Source organism: Oncorhynchus mykiss, chromosome 9 (assembly GCF_057628025.1).
Source record: "Oncorhynchus mykiss isolate SJ-2025 chromosome 9, ASM5762802v1, whole genome shotgun sequence".
NCBI classification, from domain to species: domain Eukaryota; kingdom Metazoa; phylum Chordata; class Actinopteri; order Salmoniformes; family Salmonidae; genus Oncorhynchus; species Oncorhynchus mykiss.
In genome coordinates, this window is record NC_143030.1 from 47,894,791 (window position 1) to 47,910,848 (window position 16,058).

A 16,058-nucleotide genomic window follows, 5' to 3' on the forward strand; every position below is an offset into this window, starting at 1 on the left:
CGCTCCCTCTCTCCAGCGCTTGACGTTGCCGGTCTACTAACCACCGGCCCTGGAAAACAACCATCATTACACACACCTGCTCCCCATCATTACGCACACCTGCTCCCCATCATTACGCACACCTGGACTTCATCATCACCTTGGTGTACCTTTATTTATCCCTCAGTAGCCTCAGTAGCCAGGTATCAGGCAGTATTGGTTTGTTTTCATGTTCAGTACGCATCCCGTTTTCTTCATTTGCCTTGCTTTATTGTTATTAAACTCTATATCTTCCAGAAGGTCAAGGAACAGGGTCATCTACTGCACCAACACAAAGACCAGCTGGTGCAACTGGGTACGGCCATGGAGGAGGTCCTCCACATTCTCCACCACCTGGACACCACCAGCGAGACTCTCCATACCCATCAAAGGGCCTCTTACCACGGGTCGTCACAGTGAGCCAGTCCCCCAGCCCACCCAGCCGTCCGCCCAGGTCAGCGATGACCTACTGTTCCTTCAGGAGAAGTATGACGGTACTCCATCAAAATGCCGTAGCTTCCTACTCCAGTGCTCCGTCTATCAGACAGGAGCCCTCACCACAGAGAGGTCCCAGGTTGCCATGGTAATTTCCCTGCTGACTGGACGGGCGTTGGTGTGGGCTACGGCCATCTGGGAGAGAGGAGAAGGAGGACCTGAGTTCCTATGAGAGGTTCATGGCTCTGTTCAAGGCAGTCTTCGACCATTCTCCAGAGGGCAGAGAGGGAAGTCAGTGACTTCTCCAACAACAGCAGGGTGCCCTCACCTTTCGGATTGTGGCAGCCTCTACCGGATGGAATGAGCTGGCGCGCCGCAATGTCTTCTGGAAAGGACTGCGCGAAAAGGTCCAATCTTCTTCGGGATTGCCAGTGCCCACCTCACCACTCGCCTCCCTCCTTTGGCTATCCTGAGGCAGAGCCTGAACCTATGGAGATAGGGGCCACACACCACCCCCAGGCATAGCGGCATCGCCGGAGACTGCTGGGGCTCTGTCCCTAATTACGGCCAGGAGGGGCACCAGCTTCTGCGGTGTCCAGTGCATCCCAACCCGGAGTCCACTAGGGAAGAGGGGCGGCCCTGTGATCTTCCGTCTCCCAGGGTAGGTGTGAGTATTCCATCATCATCGTTTTCCGCCAAACCCTTTCTGATTACCATTTCACTGGCTGGCTGTCCCTCAGGTGTTGTCTCTACAGCTCTAGAGGCCCTCACCTCCTCCCTGAACATAATTCCGTACCCGCTCTCCTCTCCTTTTCCAGTCCAAGCCCTGGATAAGCAACCATTGGGATCCGGCACAATCACAGACATCACAACACTACTCACCCTCACAGTGGGACCCATGCACCAGGAAAGCCTTCCCTTTCTCATCATTACCGCACCCGTACACAAAGTCATCCTTGGCCATGGAAAGTAAGAGCACCTCCTCTCAGCTTCCCACTGCACCGAGGCTGGGAAACACTGTCACCACCGATAAATCAATGATAATCGAGAATTTCAATAAGCATTTCTTTATGGCTGGCCATGCTTTCCTCCTGACAGTACTGTGCAGTCGTCTTCATCGACCTGGCCAAGGCTTTCGACTCTGTCAATCACCGTATTCTTATCGGCAGACTCAACAGTCTTGGTTTCTCAAATGACTGCCTTGCCTGGTTCACCAACTACTTCTCGGATAGAGTTCAGTGTGTCAAATCGGAGGGCCTGTTGTCCAGGCCTCTGGCAGTCTCCATGGGGGTACCACAGGGTTCAATTCTCGGGCCGACTCTTTTCTCTGTATACAGTGCCTTGCGAAAGTATTCGGCCCCCTTGAACTTTGCGACCTTTTGCCACATTTCATGCTTCAAACATAAAGATATAAAACTGTATTTTTTTGTGAAGAATCAACAACAAGTGGGACACAATCATAAAGCGGAACGACATTTATTGGATATTTCAAACTTTTTTCACAAATCAAAAACGGAAAGATTGGGCGCGCAAAATTATTCAGCCCCCTTAAGTTAATACTTTGTAGCGCCACCTTTTGCTGCGATTACAGCTGTAAGTCGCTTGGGGTATGTCTCTTTCAGTTTTGCACATCGAGAGACTGACATTTTTTCCCATTCCTCCTTGCAAAACAGCTCAAGCTCAGTGAGGTTGGATGGAGAGCATTTGTGAACAGCAGTTTTCAGTTCTTTCCACAGATTCTCGATTGGATTCAGGTCTGGACTTGGCCATTCTAACACCTGGATATGTTTATTTTTGAACCATTCCATTGTAGATTTTGCTTTATGTTTTGGATCATTGTCTTGTTGGAAGACAAATCTCCATCTCAGTTTCAGGTCTTTTGCAGACTCCATCAGGTTTTCTTCCAGAATGGTCCTGTATTTGGCTCCATCCATCTTCCCATCAATTTTAACCATCTTCCCTGTCCCTGCTGAAGAAAAGCAGGCCCAAACCATGATGCTGCCACCACCATGTTTGACAGTGGGTATGGTGTGTTCAGGGTGATGAGCTGTGTTGCTTTTACGCCAAACATAACGTTTTGCATTGTTGCCAAAAAGTTCAATTTTGGTTTCATCTGACCAGAGCACCTTCTTCCACATGTTTGGTGTGTCTCCCAGGTGGCTTGTGGCAAACTTTAAACAACACTTTTTATGGATATCTTTAAGAAATGGCTTTCTTCTTGCCACTCTTCCATAAAGGCCAGATTTGTGCAATATACAGATTGTTGTCCTATGGACAGAGTCTCCCACCTCAGCTGTAGATCACTGCAGTTCATCCAGAGTGATCATGGGCCTCTTGGCTGCATCTCTGATCAGTCTTCTCCTTGTATGAGCTGAAAGTTTAGAGGGACGGCCAGGTCTTGGTAGATTTGCAGTGGTCTGATACTCCTTCCATTTCAATATTATCGCTTGCACAGTGCTCCTTGGGATGTTTAAAGCTTGGGAAATATTTTTGTATCCAAATCCGGCTTTAAACTTCTTCACAACAGTATCTCGGACCTGCCTGGTGTGTTCCTTGTTCTTCATGATGCTCTCTGCGCTTTTAACGGACCTCTGAGACTATCAGAGTGCAGGTGCATTTATACGGAGACTTGATTACACACAGGTGGATTGTATTTATCATCATTAGTCATTTAGGTCAACATTGGATCATTCAGAGATCCTCACTGAACTTCTGGAGAGAGTTTGCTGCACTGAAAGTAAAGGGGCTGAATAATGTTGCACGCCCAATTTTTCAGTTTTTGATTTGTTAAAAAAGTTTGAAATATCCAATAAATGTCGTTCCACTTCATGATTGTGTCCCACTTGTTGTTGATTCTTCACAAAAAAATACAGTTTTATATCTTTATGTTTGAAGCCTGAAATGTGGCAAAAGGTCGCAAAGTTCAAGGGGGCCGAATACTTTCGCAAGGCACTGTATATCAACGATGTCGCTCTTGCTGCGGGTGATTCCATGATCCACCTCTATGCAGACGACACCATTCTGTATACATCTGGCCCTTCTTTGGACACTGTGTTAACAAACCTCCAAACGAGCTTCAATGCCATACAACACTCCTTCTGTGGCCTCCAATTGCGCTTAAACACTTGTAAAACTAAATGCATGCTCTTCAACCGATCGCTGCCCGCAACACTACTCTGGACGGTTCTGACTTAGAATATGTGTACAACTACACATACCTAGGTTTCTGGCTAGACTGTAAACTCTCCTTCCAGACTCATATTAAACATCTCCAATCCAAAATTAAATCTAAAATCAGCTTCCTATTTCGCAACAAAGCCTCCTTCACTCACGCTGCCAAAAATACCCTCGTAAAACTGACTATCCTACCAATCCTCGACTTCGGCGATGTCATTTACAAAATAGCCTCCAACACTCTATCAGCAAACTGGCTGCAGTCTATCACAGTGCCATCCATTTTGTCACCAAAGCCCCATATACCACCCACCACCTGTTTTTGCTCCCTTTCCTTCCAGTTCTCTGCTGCCAATGACTGGAACGAATTGCAAAAATCGCTGAAGTTGGAGGCTTGTATCTCCCTCACTGACTTTAAGCATCAGCTATCTGAGCAGCTTACCTATCGCAGCAGCTGTACACAGCCCATCTGTAAATAGCCCATCCAACTACCTACCTCATCCCCATATTGTTTTTATTTACTTTTGTTGCTCTTTTGCACACCAGTATTTCTACTTGCACATCATCATCTGCACATCTATCACTCCAGTGTTAATTTGCTAAATTGTAATTACTTCGCTACTATGGCCTAGTTATTGCCTTACCTCCTTACGCCATTTGCACACACTGTATATAGACTTTTTGAGAATGTGTTATTGACCGTACGTTATTCCATGTGTAACTCTGTGTTGTTGTTTGTGTCACACTGCTTTGCTTTATTTTGGCCAGGTCGCAGTTGTAAATGAGAACTTGTTCTCAACTGGCCTACCTGGTTAAATAAAGGTGGACTAAATAAATAAAAAACACATACACAGAAATTGCTTCTCCTTTCCAACAAACAGCCCATGGCACCCATTAGCCAGATAGTTATTTTCCAATGGCCTCAAATGGCTTTGCTTTTCAGCCTTGTCCTCACCAAGTTCCTTGGTTTTATAAGACAGACCTGGTGGGGACTGGGGACCATAGTGCCATCTGTGTTACTGAAGGAAGAGTCTCCTGTGATTCTTTACACAGAGGTATGAGGATATCTACTATAGAGGAGGGAATACAGGCATTAATGTTCATGGTCAAATGTTGAATGAATGAACAAATTCCTGGTTTAGGTCCCGGCCAGACAGCAGTGTTGTCAAATAAAGGATCTCAGTGTCTTCTAAAAGATCGACAAACAATCAACAAACATCGACAAACAATCAATTGTGTTTTTCCACTCAATAACCTTCTTTCTTCTCATTCAACAACTCCCCAACATCAGGGGCTAGCCTCATTGACAACAGTAAACTGATTTGATTCCGAAAGTGTCAATCAATATCAAATCAGTAATTGTGGCAGTCAAAAACAGACAAACGTTTACAGACAAAACCCATCACCTGTTCCTATTACCGGGGAAACTAGAGTAGAATGGAATATAACATAGCCAAGTCAGCCAAATCTGACATTATGTTTTTATTACCATGGTACGCAGTCTACACTCCTGTTGACTTGTATCAACTCATGTTCCTTCAAATATGTGGTGGATCTGTGTAAAACAACTCTAACATGCAATGTGAGACCAGAAATTGCCTGAAAAAAAACACAAGAAACAAAAACATTTTGAACCTCTATTGGTTTTTTTATGTGGATGTTTTGATTCATTACATTACTCTTTGGAGGAGGAGGAGCAGTGTATATGTATGTTGTTACATAGGAGAAAAGGTCTAAGAGAATCCTTCCTAATTTAATTCAGAATATTCTCCCCAGAGGCCAATCCACCATCACCACCACCATCAAAAAAAAGATTAAAGAAAAAGAAAATGCAGCAGGAGCTTTTAACTAAAGAGCAGAAAAGAGGAGGACTTCATCAGGTCTGCCACAAGGATGGTCGAAACAGGAGGACACATAAACTCAGCAAAAAAAACAACGTCCCTTTTTCAGGACCCTGTCTTTCAAAGATAATTCATAAAAATCCAAATAACTTCACAGATCTTCATTGTAAAGTGTTTAAACACGGTTTCCCATGCTTGTTCAATGAATCATAAACAATTCATGAATATGCACCTGTAGAACGGTCGTTAAGACACTAACAGCTTACAGACGGTAGGCAATTAAGGTTACAGTTATGAAAACTTAGGACACTAAAGAGGCCTTTCAACTGACTCTAAAAAACACCAAAAGGAGGACTGCGGATGTGGACAGGGCAATAAATTGGAATGTCCGTACTATGAGACGCATAAGACAGTGCTACAGGGAGACAGGACAGACAGCTGATCGTCCTCGCAGTGGCAGACCACGTGTAACAACACCTGCACAGGATCGATACAGCCAAACATCACACCTGCAGGACAGGTACAGGATGGCAACAACAACTGCCCGAGTTACACCAGGAACGCACAATCCCTCCATCAGTGATCAGACTGTCCACGAATAGGCTGAGAGAGGCTGGACTGAGGGCTTGTAGGCCTGTTGTAAGGCAGGTCCTCACCAGACATCACCGGCATCAACGTTGCCTATGGGCACAAACCCACCGTCGCTGGACCAGACACGACTGGCAAAAAGTGCTCTCCACTGACGAGTCGCAGTTTTGTCTCACCAGGGGTGATGGTCGGATTCACGTTTATCGTCAAAGAAATGAGCGTTACACCGAGGCCTGTACTCTGGAGTGGGATCGATTTGGAGGTGGAGGGTCCGCCATGGTCTGAGGCGATGTGTCACAGCATCATCGGACTGAGCTTGTTGTCATTGCAGGCAAACTCAAGCTGTGCGTTACAGGGAAGACATCATCTTCCCTCATGTGGTACCCTTCCTGCAGGCTCATCCTGACATGACCCTCCAGCATGACAATGCCACCAGCCATACTGCTTGTTCCTGCAAGACAGGAATGTCAGTGATCTGCCATGGCCAGCGAAGAGCCCGGATCTCAATCCCATTGAGCACGTCTGGGACCTGTTGGATCAGAGGGTGAGGGCTAGGGCCATTTCCCCTAGAAGAATGTCCGGGAACTTGCAGGTACCTTGGAGGAAGAGTGGGGTAACATCTCAGAGCAAGAACTGGCAAATCTGGTGCAGTCCATGAGGAGGAGATGCACTGCAGTACTTAATGCAGCTGGTGGATTTTAGTAACATACATTACATTAGTAGCGGATGAGGTGAATCACTGCCACCTGCTCACAATGCAGGCCTAAAACACCAAAAGAAAGTACTGAATAAACGCAATCTATTATTATCATCACTATTATTAAAATTCAATGGAAACGTTTAATTCAATAGTTTTCCTAGTGTTGAATAATGGATTTCAGCATTGTTAAGTTCAACATGGTGAGTCATTGGGCCAAAATAAGGCCAACTGGATCTTGATGTTACTGGGCGACTCAGAAAAGAACATAACTCGTCATCAGTGTCACAGGCAGTAGGGCAGACGTTGCTGGTGCATAGCCTTTTTACAAACCCACCAAAGTTGGTTAAACAATTCTTGCTGCAGTGCTGTCTGTCATTTCAAATCACTTCTAAGCCCAGACCAACATTTGAAGGAGTACTTGTCTTTAGATCATGCTACAATTTTAACACTTTAGATTAGTAAAAGCACTGCACTGCAAATACAACTCTGTATACAACTTCTGGTAAAAAAGTGAAATGTTTCCATCAGTTATTAAAGACATCAGTTTCAATCTAAGAAACAATGGAACTCAATATGAATCTACTGTATGTATGCATTCATCTGCAGCGGAACATAGGTGTAAATGTGCTGCCATCTGCTGGACTACAGTGCCATTGCAATTTGCCAGACCAGTTCTCAATGAGTATGTTTACATACGCACTAATAATTCGATATTAAACTGATTATACAATTTAATTTAAAAAAAACTCTAAAATGCTGTTTGGAGAACTGCAAAAACGACCCCAGCCATTATCACACTGGTTGCTATAACTTGTGCTATAAACACATAGCCCATTAGCTATACAATTAGCCGCTCCACGTTAACTCACATTAACTCAGCACCGGGAATAAAAACTACAATTGAATACTTACAGAGGGATCTGTTAGCAGAAAAAGTATTTTATTAACAAAAGGTAAACAAATATGTTTGCTTAACAATACAATTTTGTTGAGCAGTTTTACAGCGAATTTCTTGCATTTCTACACATTTTGCCACGACTTATTACATGTTAATATGATATCTGAGTGAGAGTGACTAACAAAATCAATGGGGGACCACTAGATGTCAGGACCCCTCGGCACATGCCCTGCGTGCCTGTTCGATAATTCGGCCATGATTACTACAAGTTTACTGTGGCTAGCTGGTTAGACTAACTCAACTGATTTACCAATAAAAAATATATTGTTGGAATAATACTGTGAAATTGGATAATGCCCTTTTAATGTAAGAGCTGTTCGAAAAGATTGCCAGCCATTTCAGCCTCTTTTGGTGGGATGGAGTTTTGGCCTACCATGGTCACCATTTGGTCAATTAGTTAATAGACCAATAGGAAAGAGAGTTCCAAACCTCTCTGCCAATGACAGCACATTTTCAGTTTTCCCCTCCCGAATCAGACCCCTCCCAGATAGTCCTAAAAAATTATTGCTTGAGAAATTTCCCTTTGCTAAGAAGCTATTTTAAGTATTTAATTGTTACCCAGAAATTATTTAATATTGAGATAAAAATGGCTGCATTGGGCCTTTAACTGCATTGGGCCTTTTAATTGAGTGACTTCTAATTACTACACACAGCCTATGTCATTGTCACCATATTAGCTAACGTCATAGTCAACATAGCTAATAGAACTAACATTAACGTGCTAGTAAACCCACTACAATCATGCAGTACAATTACAAGGGCTAGCCCCAGTAGCAAATTAATAAAAACCGGAAGAGTTCAGTGTTCGATAGCCTGAGCGAGCTAGCTTACATAAATTGCATTCCTCTCTGTTTGAGCCGGGTGCTGGAGTAAGCTAAATTAGCTAGCTGCATTAGCTAGCTAAGTACTGTAAGTGAAAAAAATATAACTCTCCCTGCTGCTTCTCCTTAATTTGTGAAGAAATGAATTTGTTCAAAACAGTTCAACTATTGTCTTTCTCATGCTGCAAGAGCACTGATACACAATATATACAGAAGTATGTGGACACCCCTTCAAATGAGTGTATTCGGGCTATTTCTGCAACCCCGTTGCTGACAGGTGTATAAAATCGAGCACACAGCCATGGACTCTTGAGCAGTGGAAAAGTGTTCTCTGGAGTGATGAATCATACTTCACCATCTAGAAGTCTGATGGACGAATCTGGGTTTGGCGGATGCCAGGAGGACGCTATGTGCCCCAATGCATAGCGCCAACTGTGAAATTTGGTGGAGGATGAATAATGGTTTGGGGCTGTTTTCCATGGTTCGGGCTAGGCCCCTTAGTTCTAGTGAAGGGAAATCTTAACGCTACAGGATACAATGACATTCTAGATGATTCTGTGCTTCCAACATTGTGGCAACAGTTTGGGGAAGGCCCTTTCCTGTTTCACCATGACAATATGTATTTTTTTTTATTCCACCTTTATTTAACCAGGTAGGCCAGTTGAGAACAAGTTCTCATTTACAACTGCGACCTGGCCAAGATAAAGCAAAGCAGTGCGACACGAACAACAACACAGAGTTACACATGGAATAAACAAACGTATGGTCAATAACACATTAGAAAAAGTCTATATACAGTGTGTGCAAATGGCGTAAGGAGGTAAGGCAATAACTAGGCCATAGTAGCGAAGTAATTACAATTTTGCAAATTAACACTGGAGTGATAGATGTGCAGATGATGATGTGCAAGTAGAAATACTGGTGTGCAAAATAGCAAAAAAAGTAAATACAAACAATATGGGGATGAGGTAGGTAGTTGGATGGGCTATTTACAGATGGGCTGTGTACAGCTGCCTGTGAGATACACCTGATGGAGCACGTGCTATGGGTGGGTGTTGTTATGGTGACCAGTGAGCTGAGATAAGGTGGAGCTTTACCTAGCAAAGACTTATCGATGACCTGGAGCCAGTGGGTCTGGCGATGAATATGTAGCGAGGGCCAGCCGATGAGAGCATACAGGTCACAGTGGTGGGTAGTATATGGGGCTTTGGTGACAAAACGGATGGCACTGTGATAGACTGCATCCAGTTTGCTGAGTAGAGTGTTGGAGGCTATTTTGTAAATGACATCGCCGAAGTCAAGGATCGGTAGGATGGTCAGTTTTATGAGGGTATGTTTGACAGCGTGAGTGAAGGAGATGTTTAATATGAGACTGGAAGGAGAGTTTACCAGACACCTAGGTATTTGTAGTTGTACACATATTCTATGTCAGAACCGTCCAGAGTAGTGATGCTAGACGGGCGGGCGGGTACGGGCAGCAATCGGTTGAAGAGCATGCATTTAGTTTTACTAGAGTTTAAGAGCAGTTGGAGGCCATGGAAGAAGTGTTGTATGGCATTGAAGCTCGTTTGGAGGTTTGTTAACACAGTGCCCAAAGAAGGGCCAGATGTATACAGAATAGTGTCGTCTGCGTAGAGGTGGATCAAGGAATCACCCGCAGCAAGAGCGACATCGTTGATATATACAGAGAAAAGAGTCGGCCCGAGAATTGAACCCTGTGGTACCCCCATAGAGACTGCCAGAGGTCCAGACAACAGGCCCTCCGATTTGACACACTGAACTCTATCCGAGAAGTAGTTGGTGAACCAGGCGAGGCAGTCATTTGAGAAACCAAGGCTGTTGAGTCTGCCGACAAGAATACGTTGATTGATAGAGTCGAAAGCCTTGGCCAGGTTGATGAATACGACTGCACAGTACTGTCTTTTATCGATGGTGGTTATGATATCGTTTAGTACCTTGAGTGTAGCTGAGGTGCACTGGTGACCAGCTCGGAAACCGGATTGCACAACGGAGAAGGTACGGTGGGATTCGAAATGATCGGTTTGTTAACTTGGCTTTCGAAGACTTAAGAAAGGCAGGGCAGGATGGATACAGGTCTGTAACAGTTTGGATCTAGAGTGTCACCCCCTTTGAAGAGGGATGACCACGGCAGCTTTCCAATCTTTAGGAATCTCGGACGATATGAAAGAAAGGTTAAACAGACTGGTAATAGGGGTTGAAACAACGATGGCGGATAATTTTAGAAAGAGAGGGTCCAGATTGTCTAGCCCAGCTTATTTGTATGGGTCCAGGTTTTGCAGCTCTTTCAGAACATCTGCTATCTGGATTTGGGTGAAGGAGAAGCTGGGGAGACTTGGACAAGTAGGTGCGGGCGGTGCGGGCTGTTGGCTGGGGTTGGGGTAGCCAGGAGGAAAGCATGGCCAGCCGTAGAGAAATGCTTATTGAAATTGCCCCCGTGCACAAAGAAAGGTCCATACAGAAACTGTTTTTTCGAGATCGGTGTGGAAGAACTTGACTGTTCTGCACAGAGCCCTGACCTCAACCCCATCAATCACCTTTGGGATGAATCGGAACGCCGACTGCGAGCCAGACTTAATCACCCATCATCAGTGCACAACCTAACTAATGCTAATGTGGCTGAATGGAAGCAAGTCCCCACAGCAATGTTCCAACATCTAGTGGAAAGCCTTCCCAGAAGAGTGGAGGCTATTATAGCAGGAAAGGGGGGACCAACTCCATATTAATGCCCATCATTTTAGAATTAGATGTTCAACGAGCATGTGTCCACATACTTTTGGTCATGTACGTAGTGTAGGTTGGAGGACGTCCTCCGGAAGTCGTCATAATTAATGTGTGAGTCTATGGAAGGGGGTGAGAACCATGAGCCTCCTAGGTTTTTTATTGAAGTTATGTACCCAGACGAGGACAGATTTTTTCCCCCGCTTCAGTTCAAATAATGTCCGCCAGTGATTTTAGGAAATCTTGCGTCATATTTTACGTGGTTGCGTTATATTTCCGTGCATACTTTGTGTTGAAGCTTGCATCGATTCATGCTTCAAAACACAGTATGTACAAATGGAGTACACATTTGAGAAGTGGCCTAGCTACAGTTGTGTCTTCAATGGCATCGTGGCATCGTGTGGGCGAGCAGTTTGCTGATGTCAAGTTGTTGCCCCATGGTGGGGCTGGGGTTATGGTATGGGCAGGCATAAGTTACGGACAATGAACACAAATCAATTTTATTGATGGAAATTTGAAGGCACAGAGATATCGTGACGAGATCCTGAGGCCCATTTTGTCGTGCCATTCATCCGCCGCCATCACCTCATGTTTCAGCATGATATGGCACGGTCCCATGCCGCAAGGATCTGTACACAATTCCTTGAAGCTCAAAATGTCCCAGTTCTTCCATGGCCTGCATACTCACCAGACATGTCACCCATTGAGCATGTTCGGGATGCTCTGGATTGATGTCTACAACAGCGTGTGCCAGTTCCTGCCAATATCCAGCTTCTTCGCACACCCATTGAAGAAGAGTGGGACAACTCTATGGCGAAGATAATGTGTCATGCTGCATGAGGCAAATGGTGGTCACATTAGATTCTGACTGGTTTTCTGATCCACATCCCTACTTTTTTTCAAGGTATCTGTGACCAACAGATGCATATCTGTATTCTCAGTCATGTGAAATCCATAGATTAGGGCCCAATGAATTTATTTCAATGAATGCATTTCAATTTTGTGGCCCCTTTTCAACCTGCATTGATATCAGAAGTCTGATGGCACTATAATTCAGAACTTGTTGAATGTTGCGTTCATATTTTTGTTCAGTCTAGTTCATTTAGCCATCAGACTTCTGATACCAATGCAGGATGAAAGGGGACCATAAAATGGTGAACCGTTATTTAAAAAAATGGTATTGAAAAGTATTTTGAAAATACAATTTACAGCTCTCGGAAATATCATTGGAGTGTAATTCAGCCCAGTGTAATACAAAATACAAAATACTCAGAAGTAATTTAAATACATATAACAGAAATACTGCCCATATCTGCTAGCTACTTAAATATTAACAGTACAGTCACAGCAGCATAATATTTGATTAACACTTGATAACACTTGATTTAGCCTACGTCATCAATATTTGGTCTGGTTGGTTGATACGCACAGCAGAGAGAGGCAAGATGAGGGGAGCTGCACATGTGTCAGGGCAGCAGCAACACATGTAGTCTACACCCTAGTTCAAGGTTTACATAGCTGATTCAAATAACCAACTCATCATCAAGCTTTGATTATTTGAATCAGCTGTGTAGTGCTAGGGCAAAACCAAAACGTGCACCCAGGGGGCCCAGGACTGAGTTTGGGAAACCCTGCTTTAGCTAACCACCATACTAAAATATCCGCACAAGCTACTGGCCAGCCAGCCATATATTATCAGTTAGAAATGGTGATTTGTGTTATGTAGTTATTATTTGATACGAGCATTAAAGATAAATCACAATCAGTAAAATAAATTGAGCTAGTTAACAAGCAGATTTACATCAGTCATCAACATCAATGATCAGCTGAACTTTTCCCGATGTCAGTCATGTGTTTAGGAGGCACTGTAACTAGCTTGCTTACAATTTGTGATGAGTCGGTGTGTTGTTGCAGAAATGAATAGGCCTATGCTCAAAAATGTAAACATTTTCGCTACAGAGGCATTTGTTATGTTAGGAATTTCAAGATATGAATTATAAAAGTTTTAAAAACATCAAGCAGGGGGTGCCCTTTTTATTTTGAGAGCCTGAAAGGTCTGTGCACAGCCCTGGTAAGCACGGCTATGTATCGGACAACCAACGTAAAAAAATTATGAGGAAAAACCATGATCAAGTCCATTCTTTGCTTTGTCTGACTGTAAATAACATACTTTCAAGATAAGGAAAAACCAGAGCATCTTTGTAAATAAATACATAATGAAAATTTAGTGAAGGAAAGTACTCACATAACAAAGTTTAACGGCATCTTCCCATAACACACTTTCACAACTAAGGAGAAACAAAAAGGCACGACTGCCATCAATTACATATCAATGTAGAGCCGATGACAGCATTCGATATATACTTAGCACTTGTGATAAAGCTCCAATTACACCCAGATGAGTTGATAACAGAAAGTAATTATAGCTTAGTGGGGGGAAACTTCAGAGGACGGCCAACAAACTACTCACCAGACCTGGGTTCAAATACTATTTGAAATCTTTTACATACTTTCTGCATTTGCTTTAGCCTGCTTGGAGTGCCAGATTGGCAGGGTGTGTCATTTTGTGACTATTGCATTGGTTCCATTGCACCAGACAAACTGAATCAGGCACAGCTAAATGATTTGAAATTACTTCAAGTAGTATTTGAATCCAGGTGTGCTACGCACAGGCCAGGCCAAACTCCAGTCAGTCAGAGAGAGCCATCTTCACAAGCAATTTGGCCTGAGTAACTCGAGAGCACAATGACCTGTCGCACTCAAGCGATTGCTCACAGAAGAAAACCTTGTTCTGAGACAACGAGTCACGGGGATCATGGGATGTCATGTGTCATACAGTCATGTGATATCCCCGAGTCTATTCTGCATGGCTTCAGGTCAAAACAGCAACTGTCTTTTGATCAATCACCAATTGTGTGGCGACAATGACTTGTGAACAGTGACACTCGAAGTAACTGATCTCTTATTTTGAACAGAGCTGAAAGTAGTTTACATTGCTTGTGATGTCCCCAGAGTACATTCCTTTAATGCACTGGTTCTCAATCCTGATCCTGGGGATCGCAAAGGGGTGCACATGTTTGTTTTTGCCCTAGCGCTACACAGCTGATTCAAATGATCGACTCATCAAAAGACTTTGATGATTTGAATCAGGTGTGTAGTGATAGGGCAAAAACAAAAATGTGCACCCCTTTGGGATCCCCAGGACCAGCATCGAGAACCACTGCTTTAATGAATGCTTGGCATGATGGGTTTTTGATCGTTTGTCATCTTACGCTCACAACATAATAGGATCAGCTGACACCTCTGGTGATTACACCAGACACCAGCCGGTCCCAGTTTGCGCCCTCCCCCTTGGCCCTAACTCCATCCATATTTGCAGATGTGCACAGTGAAAGCAATATATTGCGGAAGCTCCACCACTGCACTACTTACACCTGTCCAGATACACCTGTCCAGACCCTTCAGATCTCCAAACATAGAACTGTTAAGGCCAAGGGGAAGCGGTAAGAAGTGCATTTGGATAGGTTGTAACTCTGAAGGAAATGCTGGATGAAACTCTGAAGTCGTGTTCCCATGCACAGACATTACATTCATCAACCAATGGTTGCGTTCCATGTCATCGACTGTGTAATCGACTGACAGATTGCTATTACATATGATGTTATATGATACTTAAATTACCTATCCAGGCGTTGTAAGATCTGGCATGCATCAGCAACGCGTGGGCAGAGGAACGCAACATGAAGCAAGTTCAGCTGCACTGAGGCAAGTTCACCTGATTTCCACAGTCGGTTTGGTTTATTTGTATCCTATCCTATAATGCCACACAACGCTCCAATGCTGTGCTGTCTATACTCAACAAAACATTGCCATGTAAATTCACATAATAGTCCTATATGCAGTCTTACCCTCCCACATAATGAGGGTGTCTGCCAGGATTGGGGTCTATTCTGATTTGAGTTGCGGCTTTCTCTTTAATTACAATTCAATTCTTGAATTTTAATTAACACTTTACAAAAATATAAATGCAAAATGCAACAATTTCAAGATTTTACTGAGTTACAGTTTAAATAAGGAAATCAGTAAATTGAAATAAATTCATTAGGCCCTAATCCATGGATTTCGCATGGATGGGCAGGGGCACAAGCATGGGTTTGCCTCGGAGGGCATAGGCCCACCCACTTGGGAGCCAGGCCCACCCACTGGGGAGCCAAGCCCAGCCAATCAGAATGAGGTTTTCCCCACTGAAGGGCTTTATTACAGACAGAAATACTCCTCAGTTTCATCAGCTGTCCGAGTGGCTGGTCTCAGCCAATCCCGCAGGTGAAGAAGCTGGATGTGGAGGTTCTGGGCTGATGTGGTTACACATCTTCTGTGTTTTTTGGTCCATTTGGACGTACTGCCAAATTCTTTTAAATTACATTGGAGGCGGTTTATGGTAGAGAAATTAACGTTACATTTTCTGGGAACAGCTCTGGTGGACATTCCTGCAGTCAGCATGCCAATTGCATGGTCCCTCAAAACTTGAGACCTCTTGAGATCTCTGGCATTGTGTTTGTTGTGTGACAAAACTGCAAATTTTAGAGTGGCCTTTTATTGTCCTTAGCATAAGGTGCACCTGCGTAATGATCGTACTGTTTAATCAGCTTCTTGATATGCCACACCTGTCAGGTGGTTGGGTTATCTTGGCAAAGGAGAAATACTCACTAACAGGGACGTAAACAACTATGTGTACAGCATTTGAGAGAAATAAGCTTTTTGTGTGAATGGAACATTTCTGGGAT

General features: G+C 43.8%; 1 protein-coding gene across 9 annotated transcripts in view; it reads right to left on the reverse strand.

Annotated features, from left to right (window-relative positions):
• The window catches only part of LOC110532151 (voltage-gated potassium channel subunit beta-2), a 116,160-nt gene that overhangs the window by 59,238 nt on the left and 40,864 nt on the right, over nucleotides 1-16,058 (reverse strand). The window contains exon 1 of one of the 9 annotated variants that reach the window (XM_090184367.1): nucleotides 13,520-13,652. The exons of 7 other annotated variants lie outside the window; for them this stretch is intronic. In XM_090184367.1, coding sequence (XP_090040493.1) covers nucleotides 13,520-13,593 — 74 coding nt within the window. In that variant the 5' untranslated portion in view covers nucleotides 13,594-13,652. Of the gene's footprint in view, nucleotides 1-13,519; nucleotides 13,653-16,058 lie in introns of those variants that run through there. One more of the 9 variants, XM_090184368.1, reaches the window with a different exon arrangement.